Source organism: Austrofundulus limnaeus, unplaced genomic scaffold, assembly GCF_001266775.1.
Source record: "Austrofundulus limnaeus strain Quisiro unplaced genomic scaffold, Austrofundulus_limnaeus-1.0 Scaffold22, whole genome shotgun sequence".
NCBI lineage: Eukaryota > Metazoa > Chordata > Actinopteri > Cyprinodontiformes > Rivulidae > Austrofundulus > Austrofundulus limnaeus.
The window spans coordinates 2,938,597-2,963,078 of record NW_013952424.1 but is presented as its reverse complement, the minus strand read 5'-3'; the positions used below and the strand labels follow the sequence as shown (position 1 = coordinate 2,963,078).

At 38.8% G+C, this 24,482-nt stretch overlaps 4 protein-coding genes and 1 long non-coding RNA gene across 5 annotated transcripts in view; 4 read left to right on the top strand and 1 right to left on the bottom strand.

Moving 5' to 3' along the window:
• Nucleotides 1-4,557, bottom strand: part of atp6v1e1b (ATPase H+ transporting V1 subunit E1b) — a 6,470-nt gene extending 1,913 nt beyond the window's left edge. Inside the window, exons 1-9 of the mRNA XM_014004247.1 lie at nucleotides 4,460-4,557; nucleotides 4,285-4,346; nucleotides 2,576-2,641; nucleotides 1,582-1,691; nucleotides 1,333-1,399; nucleotides 1,144-1,233; nucleotides 537-605; nucleotides 356-450; nucleotides 155-242 (exon numbers count right to left, since the gene is read on the bottom strand). Of these exons, the coding sequence (XP_013859701.1) occupies nucleotides 155-242; nucleotides 356-450; nucleotides 537-605; nucleotides 1,144-1,233; nucleotides 1,333-1,399; nucleotides 1,582-1,691; nucleotides 2,576-2,641; nucleotides 4,285-4,317 (618 nt within the window). The 5' untranslated portion in view covers nucleotides 4,318-4,346; nucleotides 4,460-4,557. The remainder of the gene's footprint in view (nucleotides 1-154; nucleotides 243-355; nucleotides 451-536; nucleotides 606-1,143; nucleotides 1,234-1,332; nucleotides 1,400-1,581; nucleotides 1,692-2,575; nucleotides 2,642-4,284; nucleotides 4,347-4,459) is intronic.
• LOC106514809 (uncharacterized) lies at nucleotides 1,751-2,424 on the top strand. The gene is made up of 2 exons (XR_001309930.1): nucleotides 1,751-2,031; nucleotides 2,125-2,424. It is a non-coding gene; the product is annotated as an uncharacterized LOC106514809 (long non-coding RNA).
• Nucleotides 4,558-6,302: 1,745 nt separating the features above from the next.
• On the top strand, nucleotides 6,303-12,135 carry LOC106514805 (bcl-2-like protein 13). Its single transcript, XM_014004244.1, has 2 exons — nucleotides 6,303-6,472; nucleotides 11,134-12,135. The coding sequence occupies exons 1-2, from the start codon at nucleotides 6,389-6,391 to the stop codon at nucleotides 11,932-11,934; spliced, it is 885 nt and encodes a 294-aa protein (XP_013859698.1). The 5' UTR covers nucleotides 6,303-6,388; the 3' UTR covers nucleotides 11,935-12,135.
• Nucleotides 12,136-19,212: 7,077 nt separating this feature from the next.
• On the top strand, nucleotides 19,213-20,890 carry spic (Spi-C transcription factor (Spi-1/PU.1 related)). Its single transcript, XM_014004094.1, has 5 exons — nucleotides 19,213-19,606; nucleotides 19,692-19,779; nucleotides 19,850-19,971; nucleotides 20,070-20,172; nucleotides 20,257-20,890. The coding sequence occupies exons 1-5, from the start codon at nucleotides 19,433-19,435 to the stop codon at nucleotides 20,736-20,738; spliced, it is 969 nt and encodes a 322-aa protein (XP_013859548.1). The 5' UTR covers nucleotides 19,213-19,432; the 3' UTR covers nucleotides 20,739-20,890.
• A 712-nt stretch (nucleotides 20,891-21,602) lies between these two features.
• spi2 (Spi-2 proto-oncogene) lies at nucleotides 21,603-23,353 on the top strand. Its single transcript, XM_014004089.1, has 5 exons — nucleotides 21,603-21,629; nucleotides 21,957-22,041; nucleotides 22,114-22,187; nucleotides 22,281-22,434; nucleotides 22,779-23,353. The coding sequence occupies exons 1-5, from the start codon at nucleotides 21,603-21,605 to the stop codon at nucleotides 23,093-23,095; spliced, it is 657 nt and encodes a 218-aa protein (XP_013859543.1). The 3' UTR covers nucleotides 23,096-23,353.
• Nucleotides 23,354-24,482: the final 1,129 nt, after the last annotated feature.

Genomic DNA, 24,482 nt, shown 5'->3' with positions numbered 1-24,482 from the left:
AGATACACCTGTGCACAAACCCAGGTCAAGATAATTATTAAAAACATATGTATAAAATCCCATAAAATATAAAAAAAATCCTAAATTAAAAATATTAAAATAAATAAACACATGGCTGTCTATGAGGTGAACTGGTTCCAGGTGTGTTTCTCACCTGCTGAGCCATGAGCTCCAGTCGACTCTCCAGGGTGTTGGACACTTTGATTTTCCCATCTTCATTATAGATCTCAATACCTCCAGAGCTTCAAGGACCAAGTATAAGAAAAATAAAAAATAAGAAGAAAAAGATGTCAAACTTCCAAGTAGAAATTGAACTTGTGATGTTTAAAGTGTTTAAAAGTGCGACGCAGCGTACACGTCTGGGGACAGGAAGTTGTCCTGGTTGATGCGRACCTCCAGGCTCTTCTTCACAGCTGCTTTATAAATGGGGATGTTCTTCTGGATGGATTGCTGGAAGACAAAAAATGAGCAGAATTTCCCAGTGTCACATTTTGCCGCTTGGCTAAATAATCATTTTGAGCATCAAGAATTCTCACCTGCACCAACGGAAGGTCCTGTTTACGGCAGCGAATCGTCACTTTGGACTCCAGCAGCTGATAGAACCCCTGACACAAAAATATTTATATCACTTTCTTGTTCTTTTTGTGTTTGTTTCAAGCAAACCACTTGTCTCATCAAATAAGCAGCTCTTTAATAAAAGAAAAAGTCATTGTGGTAACTCAGTTTATATCAACCTAGTTAAAATAGTTGGAAACTTTATTTCAAACTCACATTTTAACAAAGGAACTGTTTGTTACGAAAATAAGCCACATCAAAGATAATAATTTTCTCTGAGGAAATTTCCATGAATAGAAGTTAATTTGACTCACATGTATTAAATACTGCAACCTCAGAGTTAATGTCTCATGTTTATTACATTTCAGGGTTTATTAACACGAAGCTATTTGTTGGCAACTTCAGGAAAGAAGACGTTTAAACTAAATACAAGCACATTTCTGCTTTTGAGGCTTTAATTTGTGTCTTAATTTAGATTTAATAAAATCAATCAAACTTGAATTAATTCCCTACATTCTCCAGAATACATACAGCTGACAGGTTTGTGATATAAATGAGAGAAAGTGGAGGTCAGGAATGTAAACAAACCTGCAGGATCAATCCGTCCATCAGAGCTGAGTACCTGCTTGGGTCTTTAGCGATGTTAGCGAGCCGTTGGCGGGCCTCGTTCAGCATGTCCTGAGGAAACAGTCGTATCAGTTTATATAATACCTGTATCTCATATTTCTACTGGACGCTATTAATCTGCATGTTTTAATCGCGTGGGAGGTGGCTTACAGAGATCATATCATCCCGGGCCTTCAGGACCTTCAGTCGAGCCTGGTTCATCAGGTTGGACATTTGGCTGTTAAACAGATAAACAACACACACATTGGAGCTGCTTAGATTGTAAAGTGGGACTATATTTATCCATGTGGAAGGTTACAGTGGGGTGAGGCGGCTAAATAAATTCACTGAACCACATAAAGCTGTGGCTTTGATCTTAAAAAGACTCGGTGTGTCACGGGACGTCTCGCCACGACTCACATTTTCTTCTGCTGCTCGATCTGCTTCTCCTTTTTTTCATAGTACTCCATTATCTTCAGCCTCTGGGTTTGGACCAGTCGGCCCTTCTCAATGTTGAACTCTTCCTCTGCCTGCAGGAGGAGACGGGAAGGTTTTAGAAATAAAAGGCTTTTTTTTGTTTTTCAAATTTAATTTAAAGAACTGAATGAATGTTTCTTCTTAAACGATGTGATGTCCTATCTTTGAAAAGAAACATAAATGATCCCTGGGTTCATTTGGGTTCAAGCATGATGATTAGCCACACCTGTTGTGAATTGCTCCCTTCCCTGAACTTAATGACTGCTGTTCTGCCATTTGCTAGGACAAAAAGTGGGTGGAGTCTCGCACTTATTTGGGCCGGGCTGTTAGAATCAGTGCAGAAATGGAGTTTGAGGATAAGCCCCACTGCTTCAGCACGTCGTCTGTCCTCAGGTGTTAGTTCTTGATTCAACACTCACTAAGGAAAGTGCACATTTCATTTTTACTACTGTGTGTTTCATATGTTTGATTCATGTCTGTGTTTAGAGGACAAGGATGTGCAGACTCCCAATGAAAGAATGACTGCACTGGAAAACCAGGTGGCGGCTCCACTTCCTGGTTTGCTGACTTGGAGACCTGGCACTAATCTTCACTATWTGGCTGGGACTAAACTCTCTTTGCTGGTATCGTCCGGTTATTTACCCCAGCTCATGCAGGGTATGAAATAACTGGTTACAAACTGCCTTTTTTTTAAACTTTAATTTATGAACTAATCCCTGGTGACTGGTTGTTTTAGAGAAGCTCTCATTGCTGTTCAATCGTCTTTTGTCACTTATGCCTCTTAAACCATTTTCATTTTAAGGCGTTGAACTTTGCCACCAATAAATACTGATAGAAATGTGGTTTTCTCTATTTGGAATAAGAAAGAAATTGGTGCATTATTGAGGCTGCAACAATTTTGTCCTATTTACGACACTGAACAATGAAATGTTTATACCTTGGCATCTATTTCTTCTGCCTTCTCATTGGCCTCCTGCTCAATGAAGGCCATCATGTGCTTGATCTGGAAACAGAGATGAGAACAAATCAGTCTTCAAAAAAATTCTTCCCTAAACACTATTATAATTATCTATATGCACTAAGGTCAAATTCCCTAACTCCTGAGGGTTTTTTTTTCTCCATTCACCCCAAAGTTCTGTGTTTATTTTTCAGCTTGTCTGAAATGTGGTGGGACTCCAGGATCCCTCTCTGCAAAACTGCACAAAAACTGAACCAGAGTAAAAATTAAAAAACTGAACCAGAGTAAAAAAATTAAGAACTAGTGAATGTCCTTGATACAAAATGGCACATTGGCTTTGCACATCTTCTGAACTATCCCACTGGTGAGAAATGCCATGTACGTTTTGTGTAACTGAAAATTTTTTTTAAAAATACTGTCCAAATTGTCACGGTCAAGTTTATTAAATTCACCCCTAAGTTTTTGTCCCAGAAAAGTAATTGCAATAAAGCTTTTTCAACTCTGTCCAGTTCTGATCATGACTGTGTGTGTTGTGCGCGCTTTAAAAATGAGGAAATGGGACAAGTGAAACACAGGAAGTTTAATGCAAAAGAAAAAAATCTACAGATAAATTAAGTCCTGACTTTAAGAAAATGTAAACAATTCAAATAGCTGACAGTATCTGAAAAATCATTATTCTAATATAAATTTGTCATATTGTAAATATATTTTCTGTTAAACTGCCATCTTTGGTATTTTTCATTTTAACTCAAAAAAGTGACTGGCAAAATAAAGACTACTTAAAATGGATTCTTCAATAAGGTCTCTGTCGACACAATAGCAAAAAGTTGTCAGATTTAAGTAATTTCTCTACAAAGACCTTTTGAAAGCCAATGAGTATTTTGCTGTTGAATATTAAAATTCATGGTAGCAATTTAAGAGACTCAAAACTTTAGTCCTCTGCATAGTTTTGCAACTTAAAATATTTATAAAATACTTTTTTAAAGGTAAACCAGTTTGTAAATGAAGAAATTGGTCTCATTAAAATGGAAATAAACCTATACCATAAGATAACTGTATGGGAGTGAATGTCATTAATACAGAAGTTCCTTAACTGCTTCTAATAACCAAGCAGCTATTAGAAGCCTGAAATTTTCTGAAAGATGTGGGAAAGACTTTGGATCTGAGCACAACACTAAAAAAATATAAATATCAACAGACTATTGAACACATTAATCCCTCTTCTAAACACTGTTTCTGGTTAATCCCGTTACGATGAATGTCCAGATCGTGTCTGCAGACTTATTGTTGGGTCTTCTGAAGATTTGTTTCCATTAAAATATCGTCCAACTCATTTGAAGTTCCTCTTCAGGCTTTAGCATGTGTTCATCATGTGATCATTTGGAAATATGACCCTGTGAGTCAGCCAAAGACTCCACTATTACACCTGCTGCTACAAGACTCTTTATACAAGTGTAACAGGGGGTTATTCAGTGCAACATCTGCCTTTAAACACAGCTATTACACTGCTTTGTAAAATCACAATTAAGTGCTAGCATTACTGAAGCTACTTCAATGTCATCATACACAAGACACATTACAGAGCATAGAAACCTTTTAATACACTTAATATTTTTTACCAGCAGCATTAAAACTACATCTTAAAGTATTTCGGTGTGTTGTCATTTTAAAGATTAATAGTTTATTACCTGCTTCTGAACGTCGGCATCGCTGAGCGCCATGGTCACGGCTGTCAAAGATCCACCGGGGCCTGCAAGAAAAAAACAAAACCAATAAAAAACTAAAACGACAAAAAATACAAACTGTCACTCACAAAAATATTTTCGCCATACAAATGCGAGGTTTAAATATGGTGAAATATACCCAAGAATCACAGAGACGGTTTGAATTAATGGAAGCAAGTCGTGACTCGTAAAGATGTCCGCAGCAGATCAGCTGCCTCAAAAGTCACGTGACGTTTACTAGGACTTCCGGGAATCAGCTGCAGGGCTCACTACCGCCACCCACTGGACTGAGAGGTAAAACACAAAAACACAGTGAAAAAAAATAAACAAAATGATATTAGGATCGATTTCCTCATTTAAACAATTAAAAGTTAAAGCATCTTATATCTTTTTTACTTTCTTTTATTGTAATTTGTGTTTTTAACTCATACTGATTTATTATGACTTGATTGTATTTGTTTTTACCTTGTGATGCACTTTGGTCGATGCAAGGCATTGTTGGAAGGTGCTATTTAAAAGTTTATTATTATTATTATTATTATTATTATTATTAAAATTATGCAATTTATAAAGTACTCCCCTTTAAATTACATGCATAAGTTTTAGTTATTTACTTTATTTGCATAAAAACAATTGAGCAAAATACAACATGAGCGCCATCTAGCCCAGTTTGTGAACAAAAACAAAACTTGAAGTGTTGGCTTAAAAAAAGTTGTATGTGCAATTTATACTTATGTGCGCCTTTCTGTATTACATCCCATGTAAAGGGTTTACTTTTTTAAGTAGAATTGTAAAATCCATATAGGCCTATAATTTAATTTAATGTATATGCTGTTGGACCTTAAAATTAAWTATAACTTTAATAATTTGAGATTTCCCAGCTCAGACAGTAAAAATAGATTTTTTATGTTTAGTTTGTTAAACAGAACTCAACATACCAAACGACACAGCATCCTGACTKTAAAAGAAACAGGTTTGTTTAAAGTTAAAGTTTAGTTTAAAACAAAGGAAAGGAGGAAAACATGTGCCTTTGTTTTAAACTAAACTTTAAACTTTAAGCTAAACAGAGGCACCACAACCATGAACCATCAATCTGCACATGGATCGCAGGAAGGAGCAGTCCTTCTTGTCTGAGAGGAGCTGAACCAAGAAGGACCGCCCACCTTATGTGCATAATGAGGCAGAAATGCATAAGGAAATGTAAATACGGGAGACAAAGAAATGTAAAAGCAACATATGGAAATAAAAAGTCTTGTAGAAAAAAGAAAATATACATATAGTAATTTAAGAGACACAAATACGTATGCAAGCTAAAGAAAAAATAAAAAAATATCTTTTAAAAAAATTAAATTATATGGTAAAATATATAATTTGTTGGAACTAAGCTGGAAAAATAAATGATGGTCAATTATATATATATATATATATAAACAGAAAAATTTAAATTATATGGTAAAATATATAATTTGTTGGAACTAAGCTGGAAAAATAAATGATGGTCAATTTAATTGATGCATTTTCAATGTATTTATTTATTTATTGAGCCATTCATATATTTCTGCTTTTATTTCTAATTATGTCAGTTTTGATTCTCCATACATTACCACTTAATGTAAAAATCAAATGTTAAACTTGTCATGCTGGGTCTAAATCATGTTGCGTGTGTTACCAGCAGGTGGAACTAGAAGTTGGAAAGTTCAGTTTTAGAAATAGCTCTTCTCCCTGTCTGACATGCTTTTTTTTTTTTTTTTTTCCACTCAGCGTCCTCCCGGCACCTGCTGTGATTTCTGATCTGGCATTTGGAAGGTAAAACTCAAAGAGAGCCCCGTTTACCCAAGTGAACCCCTCACCCTTTGAGGATCTGATGATACATCATCAACAAACAGCTCAAAGTCTAATCAGAGTCCATGTTGCCCGAAGAGCCGAGTCATCACTGACTCCTCTCCTGCCAACTGTTGTGTCATGGATTTGTGAGGTGGTGGTGGAGGAGGGAGGTGTGAGTGAGGGAAGGAGGGAGACTTCAGCACAGCTTGTCCATCTTGTTATTCCCTTGCCAGCACCAGCATGCATGTCTGCTTATCAGCTGATTTGTAGCTTTGTGTCAGAAGTTGATCTGCTCCTCTTCCAGCAGCGTCACCCTCAGAGGACAGAGGTATGCTGGGATTTTTCTTATTTCCATTCATGTAACAGAAGAACTCAAATCTGTAACACTGAATCTTTCTGTGTGGGAAATAATCCTTCTGTTCAGCTTTTTAAAAATAATCAAACCTGTGCTGTTTTTGTTCAATGACAAACTAAATGTGAAGCAACAGGCTTTTATTTTCTTATCAACACAAGCTCCCACTTTGACTTTGAGCTGTGACCTTTATTAAAACAGCGGCGGCTAATATTCTCACTTTGACCCAGAGAGTGGGCCCTGAACCTCGGTATTTAATTCACCGCAGACTTGTTATTGTTGGGACAGGATCAGTTGGAAGCTAATTGCTCAAGTCAGGAAAGGTGAATCAAAGGTCAGAATCTGGGTTGGCAGGGAGTCAGACTGAAGGTTTAACATGTTTGAGTGACAAACATGTTTAAATCAGGCCTGCTGCTGGAACTAAAGTCTGCAGATCTACAGGCCACGAACTGTCAGGTGAGTTATTATGACAGGTAAATGTTTATTAAAGTCAGTAACATCTGTTTCAGTCTGAGAGAAATAATAATAAAAAAGAATTCGGGAGTAATAAAATAGGCTCGGGAGATTTACATGATAATTTCCCAAAAGAAAACATTTCTGAATGCACAATTTTCATTTATTAAAGTATAGTTTTTTAATACTAATCTTTATAGTCTACTGAAAGGCGAGAACGGGGGACATTTGTGTGTCTGTATAATGATCATGGACCACCAAACATTTTATTGAAACTTTCAAAAAGTATTAAATTGTTAATTAATGAGTGTGGTATCTCACAGCATGACTACAACGCTGTCGTTTTGCAATGAAAGGAATGCTAGGTGTTTAATGAGTTTTTTTCTTCCAGTCACAATTTTATTAGTTTAATCTAATAAAATTATTAGATTAATCTAATACAATTTTATTAGATTAATCTAATAAAATTGTACTTTGTTTTAAAACACAAAGGACCCTGTATTTAGGTGAAACACTGCTTCTGAAGCATGACTTTATGGAGTAACGTCCACATTTGTTTTGCAACAGTTGTTAGTTTTTGTGCAATGAAGGTTTTTAACCATGACCGGAAGAAAAAAAACACAAAAACAAAGTTATTTTTATAAGTTTGTAGATAAAAGCGACAAAAATGAAACCTGTATAGGAAGAAACAGGATAATTGTGTCATTGTAGCACTAAAACCTTTAATAACAAATGATAAAAAGCAAAACAAAATTCTTCAGATTTGACAGAAAGTATTAAACATTCTACATGATTAATAAATTTTACTCATTATTGGTATAAAGTACAGTTAGATACCACAATTCAGAGGTTGGGGAGAGTTTTAGACATTAATTGCAGTCATTGTTGATTCTTTACAGTTCATAATTTACATTTCAAATTCTTTGACTGAAAACCTTTTAAGATGACACATTTTTTCAGCTTTTCTTGTTGAAAAATTGTACAAAGTATAAAAGAAAGGTAAATAAAATGCATATAAAGAAAATTAATGTGGCATTCCTCACCTTATATGGCAGCTTTAAACACCATTTGTTAGACTCAGCTACTACCACACCAAATTTCAGCTCATCACTTGAAAAATAAAGTTTTTGTGTTTTCTAAGAATAATTAGCTGTGGCAGCCATTTTGAATTGGGTTGATTCTAAAAGTTAATGAGTTGCAGATGTACAGTGGGGAAAATAAGTATTTAGTCAGTCACCAATTGTGCAAGTTCTCCCACTTAAAAAGATGAGAGAGGCCTGTAATTGACATCATAGGTAGACCTCAACTATGAGAGACAAAATGTGAAAATTTTTTTTGAGAAAATCATTTTGTCTGACTTTTAAAGAATTTTTTTGCAAATAATGGTGGAAAATAAGTATTTGGTCACCTACAAACAAGCAAGATTTCTGGCTGTCACAGACCTGTAACTTCTTTTTTTAGAGGCTCCTCTTTCCCCCACTCAATACCTGTATTAATGGCACCTGTTTGAAGTTGTTAACAGTATAAAAGACACCTGCCCACAACCTCAAACAGTCRCACTCCAAACTCCACTATGGTGAAGACGAAAGAGCTGTCGGAGGACACCAGAAACCGAATTGTAGACCTGCACCAGGCTGGGAAGACTGAATCTGCAATAGGCAAGCAGCTTGGTGTGAAGAAATCTACTGTGGGAGCGATAATCAGAAAATGGAAGACATACAAGACCACTACTAATCTCCCTCGATCTGGGGCTCCACGCAAGATCTCAGCCCGTGGGGTCAAAATGATCACAAGAACGGTGAGGAAAAATCCCAGAACCACAAGGGTGGATCTAGTGAATGACCTGCAGAAAGCTGGAACCAATGTTACAAAGGCTACCATCAGCAACACACTACGACGCCAGGGACTCAGATCTTGCAGTGCCAGACGTGTCCCCCTGCTTAAGCCAGTCCATATCCAGGCAYGTCTGAAGTTTGCTAGAGAGCATTTGGATGTTCCAGAAGAGTATTGGGAGAATGTCATATGGTCAGATGAAACCAAAGTAGAACTATTTGGTAAAAACACAACTCGTCGTGTTTGGAGGAAAGTGAATGTGTAGTTGCATCCAAAGAACACCATACCAACTGTGAAGCATGGGGGTGGCAACATCATGCTTTGGGGCTGTTTCTCTGCAAAGGGACCAGGACGACTGGTCCGTGTACATGAAAGAATGAATGGGGCCATGTATTGTGAGATTTTGGGTGCAAACCTCCGTCCATCAGCAAGGGCAATGAAGATGAAACGTGGCTGGGTCTTTCAGCATGACAATGATCCCAAGCACACTGCCAGGGCAACAAAGGAGTGGCTTCGTAAGAAACATTTCAAAGTCCTGGAGTGGCCTAGCCAGTCTCCCGATCTCAACCCCATCGAAAACCTTTGGAGGGAGTTGAAAGTCCGTGTTGCCCGCCGACAGCCCCAAAACATCACTGCTCTAGAGGAGATCTGCATGGAGGAATGGGCCAACATACCAGCAACAGTGTGTGCTAACCTTGTGAAGACTTACAGAAAACGTTTGACCTCTGTCATTGCCAACAACAAAGTATTGAGATGAACTTTTGTTATTGACCAAATACTTATTTTCCACCATTATTTGCAAAAAAWTYYTTWAAARKYMRRMMAAAWKRWTTTYYYMAWWWTTTTTTCACATTTTGTCTCTCATAGTTGAGGTCTACCTATGATGTCRATTACAGGCCTCTCTCATCTTTTTAAGTGGGAGAACTTGCACAATTGGTGACTGACTAAATACTTATTTTCCCCACTGTATGTTCAGATTATTTTCTGTGTTTCATTAAAATCCAAGATAACTTTTCACTCTGGTAAGAAAAACCCAAATTTTGTTGCACTCTGGTGCAATGACAACAAAAGTCTGTTCTTCTCAACCTTGGTTTTCTCAAACCCAATGAATCTCCGCTGCATTTTAAACTCTGCAGCCACCATTTATTGCATTTTCCAGTATTTGTCCAACTTTTTCTCTGCTGTGTTTAATTTCACCGTTTACAGTTTGTCAGAAGATAAAACGTCTCCAAGAAACAAAATCTAAAACCATAAAGAACTCTGATGAGCTGCGTGCTGTGAATTTGACAACATTAGAAAGTGAAGAGCGAGCGTTACAAAAATCTATTCTGGGATTGGCATCAGGGTGAAGGGTTACTGTGGTCAAAGCACAATGTGACCAGAAGGTATGTTTGAGGATTCACATAAACAGTTCACTGTTACATCCAGGATTAGAAAAGTGGACTTTTAAGAGTTCTTTGCAGATTGAAAGTTTGTGTTTTTACAGAATGAAAGATGGGRGGAGCCACGTCATTGTGATTTAATAATTCCATGTTATGACCCAGCTCTTTTAGAAGCCCACAAGCTTCCATTCTTGGTTGACAGATGGAAATATATGCAGCACCTAAACATAGAAAGATATGCAAGAAGTGGAGGCTAAAGATAGTCTAGACAGAGGAGCCAGTGAGCAATTTGTTCCAGTGGCAGATGCTGTCAGTGACGACGTGACTAAATCAGGTAAAATATTCATGTTGCACAATATCAATCACTTTAACTTGGTCTTTTTTTATTATTTAATTTGTTTGCACATTTATGGCAGAGCTAAACAGAACAGAAAAAGTAAAATGTGCATGAGAAGCTGAAAACTGAACATTTTACWTGTAGGGATTTTTAAAAACAAGAATTACGAGCACAATTAAAATTTGTGGATTCAAATTATACAAACACACCACTAATATTTGGTTAAATGTCACTTAGCGAGGTACACTTTGACCACAGGCGGTTTGTATTCATTAAACTTTTCACATGAATCTGGTTGAATAATTGACCGCTCTTCTTGGTAGAGTTCATTTAAATGGGTTGGTTTCCTGGCACAAACCCTGCTTTTATGCATGGTTGATTACAGTTAGTATTATGAGTTAGTTTGAGCGTGAGGCTTTGGGAAACCTTCCATAAGCTTAACATTTGTTGCTATATCCAATCACCAGCTCTAACGTGTGTTTGGGATCATTGTCCCAGACACACAATAATTTGAGGTGAAGCTGGTAKAACTTTTGAATTTGTGCAATGCACAAACATTAAACCCTCGGGTGGTTCCCAACTCTTCAGGTCTTGACTCTAACTTTGTCCCCCCCTTCTCTGATCTTCTGCAGCCAGTCTTCATTCTGGAGGGAAAGACCCCAGTCGAGTCCCACCGGGGGGATGGAGGAGCCAGCCCTGCCTCTCTGCCTCTCACCGGGGAACAGAGCTCTGGACTCTGGCAGAGCGAGAGTCTTTTGGCCGAGTCCTGGTCCACGATGGGCGACGTGGACCCAGAGGACACCAAGAGCGTCGACAGCAGCGACGGGGTGGTTCTAACCGGAGAGGAGAACCACTCCTCCAACTCGGACATGGTCCACCTGGAGCGGGAGGAGGCAGAGATGCTCGAGGAGGCCGAGGAGAAACAATGGAGGAAAAAGGAGGAGGAAGAGGAAGACGAGGAGCTGCAGGCCAGTGTACTGAGCGTGCTCCAGGCTCCAGAAACTGAGGAGGCCTTGGGGTCAGCTGAGGAGCCTCATGTGCCATCAGAGTTCAGACATGTGGTTCCCCCAATGGCTCTGCCTCTTCTGCCTATTGTCAAACTGGACCCCCCGTCCACAACGTCCACCCCGGTCCCTTCAGCCACAACTTCTGAAGTCGAGGAGCTTCACCTCACTCATGGCCTTCACCCTCCTTCTATCCTCGTCCCTAAAGCTGCAGAGCCAGCAGAACRAGGTCCGGACCAAGCTGGGTTCTCACACGTCCCCCTTCTGGAAGCTGAGGAACATTCAGGTAAAGCAGCGCCACCGAAGGAGAAGCAAAGTGCACCAAAACCCAAACCTCTGAGCTCCTCTGGGCTGCTGTTTGGCAGCGCAGCGTTAGTGGCTGTTGTCGGGGTGGTGGCTTACGGTGCTGTGGTCTTCTACAAAAAATAAAAACTCTAATATAATCCCAGATTGTTTCTCTTTTTAAATCTATTACTAATTAACTATTTCACCCTCCTGTCTCTGGATGTTCAGCTTTTCWCTGGATTCATTTTTGTTCTACCTCATCTCCCGATGGAGCTCATGGCCATTTGGTTTTCTGTTCAGTCGCTAAAGAAACTTTATAAATAAAATGTCCAATTGGTGTCAGGATCTGTGTTGTTGGGTTGTTATTTCTGAGTGGTATTGTTTATATCTGTTGGTTTTTTTCCCCTTTGGTTACTTTAACTAATGTTCAGTTTCTGTTTTCCTGAGTTCCTCTTTGTCATTTTGCTCAGTCCTGCCTCATCGCACACCTGCTCCTTATTTCTCATCAGCCCCAGTCCTGCTGTACTCTGGTTTCGCCCTCATCCAGCATTTATGCATATTTTTTGCTTCTTTGTTAGCTTTTTATTTTATATTGTGTTAATTATAAAAAAACTTTTTAGTTTTTATTCAAGCTCTTTGAGTTGGTCTGTATTCATGGATAGAACTTCTACAATTCGTGACAATTAGAACATTATGTGAATATTACTCTCATTGTTTCAAAAACAGAGACCAATACAACGATACCAATTAAAGTCATATATCTTACTATATTTTGTTTTTATTGCTTACTACTGAAGGCAAAACTCAATAATGGTTTTGCCTTTGTTCGTATCTCATAAACCAGAGTTTGATGAAATTCTCAAAGTAATTACTGAATTTGCAACAAAAAATTAACTTTTAGTCAGCCTCATTTAAGATACATAGCACAGCTAATCAACTAGAGTGAACACCACTGTAGGCTGTAGCAAAATTGTGTGGTGGTAGCTGATTATCATCTTCAACGCGTACTATCGCATCTCACAAAACCTTACAATACTGCATGAGATGATCTGAGGTTATTTACAACATAATACAGAAAAACTATCCTCAGGATCAAAACTCTGAACTGAATTATAGCACTGCAAATATGTGATGCGTGACACAAACATGCTCGCCTACAAAACCTTTCCTGTTCCCTGGGGAAGTAAAAGCTATTTTGTTTTTCAGGCAAAGACCTAAAACGTGATTGAAAATGATTTGATTGACCCAAATGTTGGCATTGTAACACTTCACATTTATAGCAGCTTTGCACGAGGCAGATGATGTGCTGTAAATTATTAAAAATCTGGCGCAACCACCTCTGGGCATGCAACAATCTATTTTAGCTGGTTATTTATTTGTTTATGTTGCATTGGTGGAAAAGATAACGCAGCTCAATGTGTTAGTTTTATTAGAAGCATTTATCCAAAACCTCAAGCTGGAAAACCCTGAACCAGATAACCAAATCTGCTTCCAGCTCCTGTGTGACTGAGCAGCACATTGAAATTAATACCAATTCAGCTTGAACCCTTTGCAAATATTCAGTTACAGACTCAGAGAAAAGAGTGCAAAATTTTTTATAAAGATGTTAATGCTGTAAACAAGATTGAAACAATGGAAAGAAAAAAACACCAAGCTTCTTCCATGTTTTTTTTTTTTTGTTCTGGTGTACTCATCCAGGACACGGGGATTGCACAGATAATGACTGTAACTCTGCGGTCACGCCAGCTTTCGGGCAAATAGACTGATTATCTGTGAATGGTTTGTCACTTCTTGATTTTCATCGAGTGCCAGTAAATAAAGAAGAACAATAGGGTTGACTGTGCTGCGGTTTGCCCGCCGCTCCCACAACGCAGCCAACATGCACGCAGCTATTGAAACGAGAAAAGGGGAAGGAAAGCGCTTCATTGTTTGCAGAGATACAGCTGCAGCTCAGAAAGGACAAACTACCTTCACAGATACACAAGAATACACAACACTTTTCATTTACCAACTCCAAATCCTCTAAAAAAGAAAGAAACAAACACAGAAGTGTGTATTTACAGATACTCTCCATAATGAGAACACAAGGGAACTTTAAAAGTAAATAGTAATGTATTGTGTAACTATTATTAAATGAGCAAGTTTATTTAGATCATTATGCATTTAACAAACTATTTTTATTGAAATTTACCAATCACAAACACAGCTTAAAAGTGACTTAAAAGACTTAAGTTTAAAATGAATTCTAAAATAGAACAGAAGAGAGAGAGAGAAAAAGAAACGGGGATGATGTGCTCACGTCTGGTAATGTTAGTTAAAAGATGAGCTGCAGCGTTCTGGACCATTTAAAAATGTCTGACAGGGGGATTGGGAGATTCCTACATAAAGTACAAACCATTGCATTAAAAAAAGCTTTAAGGCATGGTAAAACAAACTGTTTTTCTTAAGGCTAATTTAGTTGTTTCATTGCTCTACAACCACTTAGTTGTTTACTGTACATGCTTAATCCTCTTTAGGGTCATGATGGGGAACAACCTGTCCCAGATGTCACTGAGCGAGAAGCAATGCACATTCTGACGTATCTCAAAGACCTCAATTGAAAGGTCCTTTCACCAACACATTTGCCGTTGTTTTTGGCATATGCTGATGATATACAGTATGTCACTGTGTAACAGCTGCTTAACAAAAATGTTTTCATTAGAGAGAGAAAACTGAAATATCCAGAAAAAACCCATGCATGCAAGAGGAGAACATCCAGTCTCCACACAGAAAGACCCCAACTTTCTTAGAAAGTTTCTTTACAAGATTTTGGGGAGTTTCTGTAGGAGTTTCATTTCCATTCTTCCTGTAGAGTATCTAAACTTAGCACAAAAATTGAGCAAATCGGTGTTTGGTAGATTATTTCTTGATTGCTTCTTGGCAATAAATCTTATACAGTTGTTCATTTCCCTTTTGAATGATGCCACATTTGTAAGGAACATGCATTTGTGAAATGAGCAGTAGAGCTGAGTGTGTGGGTTGTGCAAAATAAAAATTACCCAACTTCTCTGTCAAACAGCTTATTTTCCTGTTATTATTGACACTTGTTTTGAGCTTCTACCACCTGGTGCTGCTAATCAGGCGCCCGCTGTAAGATTTATTGCCAAGAAGCATTGTTACAACAAAGGCATAATTTAACAAACCCAGGTTTCCTTACTTTTTATGCTAAGCATATTAGGTCAAATACTGGTGTTGGATCAAAAAGTCTGACTCAATCTGTTCCAGTTCATCTCAAAGATGCTCAGCAGGATTGAGGTCAGGCTCCGTGTGGGCCAGTCAAGTTCATCCACAACAAACTCATCAAACCACATCTTTAGAGTTTTATGTTTGTGCAGAATGGCAAAGTCAGGATTGAATACTTCTCCAAAGTGTTACCACAAAGTTAGAAACATAATATCCAAAACGTCTTGGTATGCTGAAGCTTTGCCATTGCCCATCACTGGAGATAAATTACCAGGATCCAACACTCCAAACAACCGAATTTAATACTTAACAACTGTGGCCAAATATTATCTATGGTGTATTTTGAAGACCATCTATCAGAATAGAATACAATAGAATAGAGCACAGATACAACCCCTGGCAAAAGTATGGAATCACAGTCTTGGATGAGCACTCATTCAGACATTTCGTTCTGTAAAACAAACTCCGATCAAAAACATGATACAATAAGATCCTTCCAAAGTGCAACTTGTTGGCTTTCAGGAACACTCAAAGAAATGAAGAGAAAACATTGTGCAAGTCAGTGAATGTTACTTTTATTGACAAAGCACAGGGAAAAAAATATGGAATCACTGAATTCTGAAAAAACAAAAGACCATTCAAAATACATCACTGATATTCAGTTGCACCAACTTTGGCTTTTATAACGGCTTGCAGTCTCTGATGCATGGACTTGAGTGTCAAACAGTATTCTTCATCAATTTGGTGCCAACTCTCTTTGACAGCAGTTGCCAAATCAGCTTTGCAGGTCAGAGCCTCCTTGTGGACCATTTTTTTTCAATTTCCACCACAGGTTTTCAGTTGGGTTGAGATCTGGACTATTTGCAGGCCATGACATCGACTGAATGTGCCTTTCTCCAAGGAATGCCTTCATGCCTTCACTGTTTTTACCCTATGGCACGATGCATTGTCATCTTGGAAAATTATTTCATCACCTCCAAACATCTGTTCAATTGAAGGGATGAGAAAACTGTCCAAAATGTCAATGTAAACTTGTGCATTGATAGAAGAATTAACCACAGTCATCTCCCTCTTTGACATGCAGCCCCATATCATCAAGGACTGTGGAAATCTGGTTGTCTTCAGGCAGTCCTCTTCATAAATCTCACTGGAACAACACCAAACAAAAGTTCCAGCATCATCACCTTGTCCAATGCAGATTCTTGACTCATCACTGAAGATAACTTTCATCCAGTCATCCACAGTCCATGACTGCCTCTCCTTAGCCCATTGAGTCTTGTTCTTTTTTGTTTAGGTGTCAATGATGGTTTTCTTTTAGCTTTCCTGTATTGAAATCCCATTTCACTTAGGCCATTTCTTACAGGTCGGTCACATACATTGACTCCAGCTTCTTCCCATTTATGCTTCATCTGTTTAGTTGTACTTTTTCGGTTTTCAAGACAAATGGCCTTAAGTTGTTTGTCTTGACACTTTGATGTCTTTCTTGGTCTACCAGTTCGCTTGGCTTTAACAACCATTCCATGCTGTTTGTATTTGGTCCATACCTTGGATACAGCTGACTGTGAACAGCCCACATCTTTAGCAACCATGTGTGAAGAGTTACCTTCTTCTAGAAGTTTCACAATCMTCTCTTTTGTTTCAAGAGACATTTCTCTTGTTGGAGCCATGGTTCTTGCCACTCCACTTCGTCCAGYAGCCCTCCAAGGTGTCATGATTGCAGGTGTTTTTAACTGCAGACTAACRAGCAGATCTAATCTGAGGCAGGTGTCCATTTAGGGAAAGGAAATTGACTGGGTGTGTCCTTATTTTCTACCTCCAATTTGAGTTATTCCATACTTTTTTCCTCAGAATTGAGTGATTCCATTTTTTTCCCTGTGCTTGGTCAATAAAAGTAACATTCACTGACTTCCACAGTGTTTTCTCTTCATTTCTTTGAGTGTTCCTGAAAGCCAACAAGTTGCAATTTGGAAWGACCTTATTATTGTATCATGTTTTTGATCTGAGTTTGTTTTAYAGAATGAAATGCCTGAATGAGTGCTCATCCAAGACTGTGATTCCATACTTTTTGCCAGGGGTTTTAGATTAGATGGCTGGATCCTATCAGCCTAACTTCAGTTCACATTTACTCTTTCAACAATAAAAGTACTTTCTAGCATTTAGAAAACCGTGTTATAACTAAAAAAACAAAACAAAGCAAACAAACAAACAAACAAAAAGACCAGTAGGGTTTAACAGGAAAACCCAACTTTGTGATTGTTTAGATTCAGTTTTAAGCAAAAATGCCATGAAATCTAGACAAATCCTACTGCCATAACCTGACATCCACCGAATCTCACACTGCATTGACAACTGTAGCAGTCGGCACGCTTGTTGATCAGAGTTTGATGTTGCTTTACTGTTTGGATCTTTTGATCCATAACTCTGACAGTTACACCAAACTATAATACTGTATGTCCCATGATGTTCACTGTAAATTCTCAATGTGGACGCGCACTTTACATATCACACATCCAGTTCTTTCTCTGGTGCGTTCACTGACAGTCTGWACTGTAACAAAAATGCATAAGCACTGCTGCATACATCACAACATGTGTTTCAGGTGATTTTTTTTTCTTGCAAACTTGTCTTCATTGTCACATTTTTTAAATTAGACATTGTAAGAGCAGACCAGGTTTTACTTTCTGTTTGTTGAAATATTTTATGAAGCATCCTGTCTTTTTGATCATAGTATAAAATCTGTCCTTTTTTAAACCCTCATCAGTCAYTGTCCTGGATGAAAATTTATATTTTTAAATGCATATATAATTTATACATGCAACTCAACATTATCAGGACTGACAAAACTGTCCCAAAATATGCTGCATTTTGGATTTCCTGATTTGTTTAATGATATTGCGGATTGCAGCAGCAAAAAAGTGCAATACTATTCTGAGGTTTGTTGTTGAACAAATTAACTGATTTTCTTGTGCATTTATGAACAAATTTAGGATGCTTTGCACATTCTTAATGTTTTTCTTTCAGTCRTTCCATTCTGTAGGGGTCATAATAGAAAACAAACTCTCCTTTTCTTAAATTAAAACACATTAAAATTGTATTGAATATGAATGACTGCGTTCAAGAGCTTCAATCATTTCTAGGTAAACAGGAAATTTGAATTCTGAAATGTAATAACAGATTGCTAAAAAGCATGATAAATTAAAAGTCTGATGGAGTAAACTCATCCCACGCAGAGCCAACAGCAGCACCCATCTGTCAGGCTTCAGCTGCAGGACGACAGCTTGTGGTCTCTAATTTATGGAGCGTCACCATGAATGGAGACAGGGAAAGAAGGAGTGGGAGAGGGGACAAGGTTTGTGGTTCTTTGTTTTTATCAGCTTGTTGCACAGACAGGAAACACATTCATAAAGAACACACACACTCAAATGCATGCTTGTATGCTTACACACACACTCACACAATACGGTCATCTTCTCTTACACAGTGGTTTTCTTTAAACACAATAAAACATTTAATAAAGTCCAAACAATAAAATATATTCATATAAATCCCATCAGATCCACATGGAGTCACGTGAGGAAAGCTGATTATGTAATTTATGTTCTAACCCACGTTCTGAGCGCAGACCTGCCTGCCATCACACTTTTTTTTTACCGAGCTGAAAGGGGAACTTCAGGAACACGTCAGTTGATATTTAAAACTGCGGCCCTGAGATAAATAACTTCTCAAAAAAAAAAAAAAGGACAAACCTGTGTTTATTTGAACAGGGGAGGACTAGCTTTGTTGGAGAAAGAAACACAAGAACTGGTTTTACTCTACACCCCCACCACCACCAACAATATTAACTATTAACTTATACAATCACCTCTACATGAAACCATGTTGGCAGTATTTAGGTAAATTAGGCACTCGTATATTTTCTTCGTTTTTATTTGCACTCAATCTGCGTGGAGCACACATTAACCTGTTTTGAGCAGAATGTTGCAATAAAGTTTTATTACATCGCAAATCTGAAAAGCGTTTGTGTTGATTTAACACTTTTCTTCCGCACAGCTGCAGAATTTGGGTATTCAAAAAACACAATTACACTTTAGTAAAACATGTATTTATACACAGTTAAAAGGCTGAGCTTTAAGTAAAAATGTACGCAAGTATTGCAAGAAAACAGAAGCTCAAACAATAAAAGAAAGTTAAAGCGCCTAACTGCACCTCCTGATCATTTTGTGCAAGCTAGATAATTTTGTGTGCCCAGTATGCAAATATTTGGGTCAGGCTGAAAATTGGTGGTATTCCTGGCTTGAGCATGCAGTAAAAGGGCTTTTGTTGTTTGCAGATTGTGATCTTAACAATATGAGAGCGAGAGATGCTCAGATCTGATCTCTGCTTCCAGGAAAGAAGAAGTATGCGACATTAACGCATTTAAATGGCCTCCTCTCTGCCAGCCCATGTGGTCGGCCTGCGGACAGGTGTTGAAGCTCTGCGTCATATGTATATATACACCTGTGTGCAAGATGTGCACCTGCAGACGAGTGGCAGCGGTCGCTTGTTAAGGGCGGAAATGGCCTCAAGTGAGGGAAACACTCAGACATATAAGATGGTGAGTCACTTCGATAAAAGTCAACTTTAAATGCAACTTTTTATTTATTTTGTGACATTTTATTCGACTTCTCCGTCCGCTCCAGGCATCTTTAGACCACGATATTAACCAACACCTCCAGGATGCAATGGATGTGATTCAGCAGCATTCGCATAATCCTTACTATGATCAAGGTATGTTCAATCTCTAGTGCGGTATTTTCCCATTTTAAGTGCATTTGATGATATTTGATGTATCTTTCAGATTATAAATATTACGAGACCCTGGTCAGTCAGCAGTCGCCGATCCAGTGTCAGTTCTCCTGCTGCCTCGTCACACATTCAACCGATATTCCAGCTCCAGCGTACGACTGGAGCGACACAGCTGTAAGTGCTGCAAACAAGCAGATTTATTTGGAAGACTAGTGCTTGACGACACATGCAAAGGAAAAAAAAAAAGAGTTAATTCTTTAATCTTCACACAGCCATCCTGGCCTCAGGTCATGCCTGATGTCTCCCTGAGCCACTCGGTGCAGAACGAATCCCCACATTTCTACTCCATCCTCCCACCACAGAGAAACAGCAAAGGTGACGATGTTAAAAATCTGTTAAAAGACCTGATTTTCRTGTGTTTACCTGAATGATAAATGAGATTACTCTCCGTTTGCTCAGGCCGTAAGAAGCTCAGGCTTTACGAATACCTCCACGAAGCTCTGAACGACCCCAGCATGGGCGACTCGATACAGTGGACGGACAGCGGCAGCGGCACCTTCCACTTCATCTCCAAGAACAAGGAGAAGCTGGCTGAGTGCTGGGGCCAGCGCAAGGGCAACCGCAAGACCATGACCTATCAGAAGATGGCGAGGGCCCTGAGGAACTACAGCCGCACGGGCGAGATCGTCAAGGTGCGCCGCAAGCTCACCTACCAGTTCAACCCAGACATCCTGAACAGGCTGGGCTCGGCGCAGGTGCCCGTGCGCCTGCCCTGCCCGCCCGCGCAGGAGGACGCGCACGGCCAGCAGGAAAAGGCATCTGAGCAGAGCTACTGCGGCGCAGCGACGACGGACTGGCACGGCTGGTACGGACAGTACCAGCTGCAGGAAGACTACGAGCTGGGCTCAGGCTTCTCCTCACACACCTTGACCAAGCTCTGATCAACCACAGAAACATGTTAATACTGTTTAAAGCCCTCAAAGTCTCTGGAGTTCCTGCATGTAACTTATTTTACTGTTAGCTAATAAGCAAAAAAAAAAAAATAAGCCTGTAAATAATCTGTAAATATTATAAAAACGATGTAAATTTAAAAGTGTCACATATTTCTACACAGGAAATCTGATAAACTGTTATTTCCTTACTTGGTTAACCACGAAGAACCATGAAATTACTTAAAAATGTATATATATTTTTTGTAATTAGAAAGTAATTTTTTACAGTGCAGCTGCTAAAGTTGAAGGTTACTCTTTCTGGATTTCATCATAAAACATTGATTGTTCTGTTAAAAAATGTTGACCTTTGGAAAAACCCGCTGACATTTAGAAAAATCTGAGCACAATCACTTCAACGTGCGATTTAACTGCTGCTCAAACATAAAAAAAGAACCGTAAATCTTCAGACTAAAATAACCATGTTTACATCTAACTTAACATTACCATTAATTTAAACTAAAATGTTTATAATTAAATGTTTTCTCAAATTGTAACCCAAATGAAAATTAGTAGACCTAAAATTTCACTTTTTATATTGTCTGTGTCRTTTTATCCTCAAACATTCTTGATAATTACATTTTGATTTTCTTAAGTGGTTTTGTATTAACTGTGTATATATTTGTTAAGTATTAATAAAGAGTCACTATTAATTGTTATATTTGTTGTGAAATCTCTCCTTTTTTTTAACCACATTTTACCTGCTCAACTATTTGTCTGCTCAGGAATGAAATATAACAGGCACACAAAATATAAACTTCAGACACATCCTGTGAGGGAAAATTTGCCAGCGAGTTTTTTTTTTCTTGTCCTGAAATGAGCGCAGAGGTTGCCTCCAGTTGGGTCTTATCTGCCTCAGCGGGGAGGATGTGGTCAGTACTGGGGGGCTTTGTTGATGAGTTAACTGGTGTTGGGGCTTTGTGGTCTTGGTGGTCATTGTTCCAGACAGCCCCAAAAGAAAAGAAAAAAACAGAAAACATTTGCAGAGAACCTGCAGCATGGTATAAAAAGAGTCCTGGGACCTGAGCATCTCAGTCGTGTTCAATCAGCAAGAGCTAAACTGCAGCGAATACTCATCATGGTAAACAGGAGACGTGCAGCTTTGCAATTCACCAAACATCTCATGTAAAAAATATTCAAAGCTAATTTCTTTTTTATATATCTTATTAGAATTCCTTTCAGGAGACTCAGTCTGATTTGGAAGTGATCTTAGAGTTCCTGGAGGACTACTACAGACAAAACACTGCAGAAAATGGTAAAAGGACTAAACTAATTATAATATGTATTTTAATGCAGTCTTCTGAATAACTTCTCCTTTTTCCATCAGGTGTGCCTGTACATGAGAGATCTGTGTCTGTCAATCAAACACGTGTTCAACCCTGGAACTGCCTCGAGCTGTCAGTAAGTGCAGAGACGTTTGTGCAGAAAGACGCGCTGCATTTCAGCACTCTCACCATGCTGTTGGTGTTATTTGAATTTCTCCTCCGTCAAAAGGACAGCAAACCTGCTTTTCAGACCTGCCTAGCACACAGTGTCCAATCAGCCTCCGGCCAAAACACAACAGCAACATTGTCTGAGCACGGGTCACTGCCAAACTTTGTATCAACAAGACAATCAGCGAAACACCCAGCCACCGTAGCGGGGAGAGGTGAGTTCTCCTTTTCTGGTCATTAGATACTGTTATTGTCACCGTTGCTTTCAGCCTGAGGGAAATAAGACCAAGAGAGCAAATAAGAGACCTGCCCTTTACTGTAAAACACAATGAAGCTGAGTGTGGCTTGGCACAGTAGTTTATTTTACATATCTATCAGATAACCACAATGTTTGTCACTTTATTCTCTGCACTGAAGAGCCCCCATCACTGAAGAGATTTTTCTGGGAATGGCTAGTTGAAGAAATGAATAACTGTAAACACCAATATCTGCTTTGGCATGGGCTCATATAAATATTCTTTTATGTGTCTCTTGAAATTCCCTTTATGGTTTGTGACAGCTTGCCCAGTGCCTGCAGGTAGAAAGCTGCGACTCTTCCACTTCCTGTTTGAGATGTTGGAGGATCCGAGCATGGCCCACTGTTTGTCCTGGGTGCCGGCAGCCGCCGGGGTTTTCCGCTTTTCCTCCAGGAACAAGGACCAGGTGGCGGCGCTGTGGGGGCAGAGGAAAGGCAACAAGAGGCCCATGACCTACCAGAAGATGTCCCGGGCCCTCAGGAACTACGCCCGGACCGGGCACATCTTCAAGGTGAAGAAAAAGCTCACCTACCAGTTCGGCCGGGAAACGCTGATGTCCCTGCAGAAGTTTTATGGATGAGATTTCTAGATTCTTTACATTTCCCTTTCAAAATAAAGAAAAGAGACTCTCACTACTAACGTTTAGCTGCTACTGGGAATTACATTCATTAMCAATATTCCATTTATTAAAAACTAAAGGCAGCTAAATCAAGTGGTTTTTTTTGTAATTTACAGTATTTGTTTCCTTCTTGTTATATATTTACTTTTTTTGTCTCACTACATTTATTCTTTGATTGTAAGAGCTGATCGTCAGCTCTGCAGTTTTTTAAGGCACAAATAAACACTTTGTTTCTACAGTCTTTTTTTTTTTTTGTTATATATAAGGGTAAAGTCAGTCATTGTCATCAGAAACATACTTTAAATTGTTTATTTCATAACTAAAACAAGTAGTCTTATTTAATTATGATTAAAAATAAAATATTTTAATGAACTCATAATCTGATGAATTGTCAGAGTTTGGATCTGTAAAATGAAATATTTCAAATAGAAATTTTCTGTTACACATTTTAGAAGAAACAAAAACTTTGCCCAAAAATGAGTCACATTAAGGCCCGATGTGCCCTCGACTTGTTGGTGAGGGTTTAAAAAACCAGAGGGTGTCAGTGTTCTCCTTCACACTGCCTCACATTCTGCCCGTTTGCTGTGAGCTCATGTCTAAACCGCTTTCGTGATGTCAACTCACTGGCGTCCCGGGCAAGACCAAATGGTTTTGTGCTCGTAGAGGAGCCACGTGATCCTTCCCTAAGCTGGAGCCCACCTCTGGTTATAAATGGGCAAAGTGTTCGTGTGTGTTACCAAGAAAAGCAGGAAACAAAGCTGATTGTTTCATTTGGGTGTCCCTTTAATTAAAAGCCCCAATATTTTCTGCAAGAGATGCCCCTTGGACACAAATTTCAGGCTCAGTACATAATAAAAACAACCTGGGTTTAATGCTACTCATCCTCTCAAGGTCAACAAAGACACCGGAGTCTAAAAAAAGCTTATTAGTTTTTAAAGACAAAAATAGCCACTTTAGTTGCCTAATTTGCATGAAAATCAGCTTCATGTGCGATGCATGTGTCAAATGTCAAAGTTTATGACAAGTTTCTAAGTATAGGCCTCCCACCAGGCATCCCTCCAACCCTTTATTTGCCAGGTTCCTGAGCCTGTTGTTCTTGAACAGCATTCTCTCCAGATTAAATCGATACCTGGGATCAGGAACGGATCGCTCACTCCCTGGTCAAATCTAGCTTTTCTCTTAGAATAAATCCACAAATCCTCTGAGAATATGTTGCGTGTCGACTTATCGTCTGAGAGTATTCCAAGACGGCAGGAGAATCTTACATCATCCTCCAACTTGTGACAATGACACTCCCTCCTGATTTGTCATCCATCTACCGAGCGAGCTTGTCTTAAAGTGACAATGC